At 69.3% G+C, this 212-nt stretch overlaps 1 protein-coding gene across 1 annotated transcript; it reads left to right on the top strand.

Annotated features, from left to right (window-relative positions):
• Window positions 1–3: 3 nt before the first annotated feature.
• Window positions 4–207, top strand: LOC108449390 (cytochrome P450 1A4-like; the record flags this gene model as incomplete). Its single annotated transcript, XM_017745347.1, has 1 exon — window positions 4–207. A coding segment is annotated over one exon (204 nt), but the record flags the coding sequence as incomplete, so codon positions are not given.
• Between the last annotated feature and the right edge of the window lie 5 nt (window positions 208–212).

The raw sequence follows: 212 nt of genomic DNA, 5'->3' as shown, positions 1-212 counted from the left end.
AGGCCGCCGGGCCCCCGAGGGTATCCCATGGTGGGGAACTTGCTGGAGCTGCGCAAGGACACGCACCTGGCGCTGACGCGGCTGAGCCGGCAGTACGGGGACGTGATGGAGGTGCGGATCGGCACGCGGCCCGTGCTGGTGCTCAGCGGGCTGGACACCATCAGGCAAGCCCTGGTCAAGCAAGGAGAGGACTTCATGGGCCGCCCGGACCT

Source organism: Corvus brachyrhynchos, unplaced genomic scaffold (genome assembly GCF_000691975.1).
Source record: "Corvus brachyrhynchos isolate BGI_N302 unplaced genomic scaffold, ASM69197v1 C11286456, whole genome shotgun sequence".
Classification (NCBI taxonomy): domain Eukaryota; kingdom Metazoa; phylum Chordata; class Aves; order Passeriformes; family Corvidae; genus Corvus; species Corvus brachyrhynchos.
The sequence above is the reverse complement of the archived record's forward strand: the minus strand, read 5'-3'. Positions and strand labels throughout refer to the sequence as shown.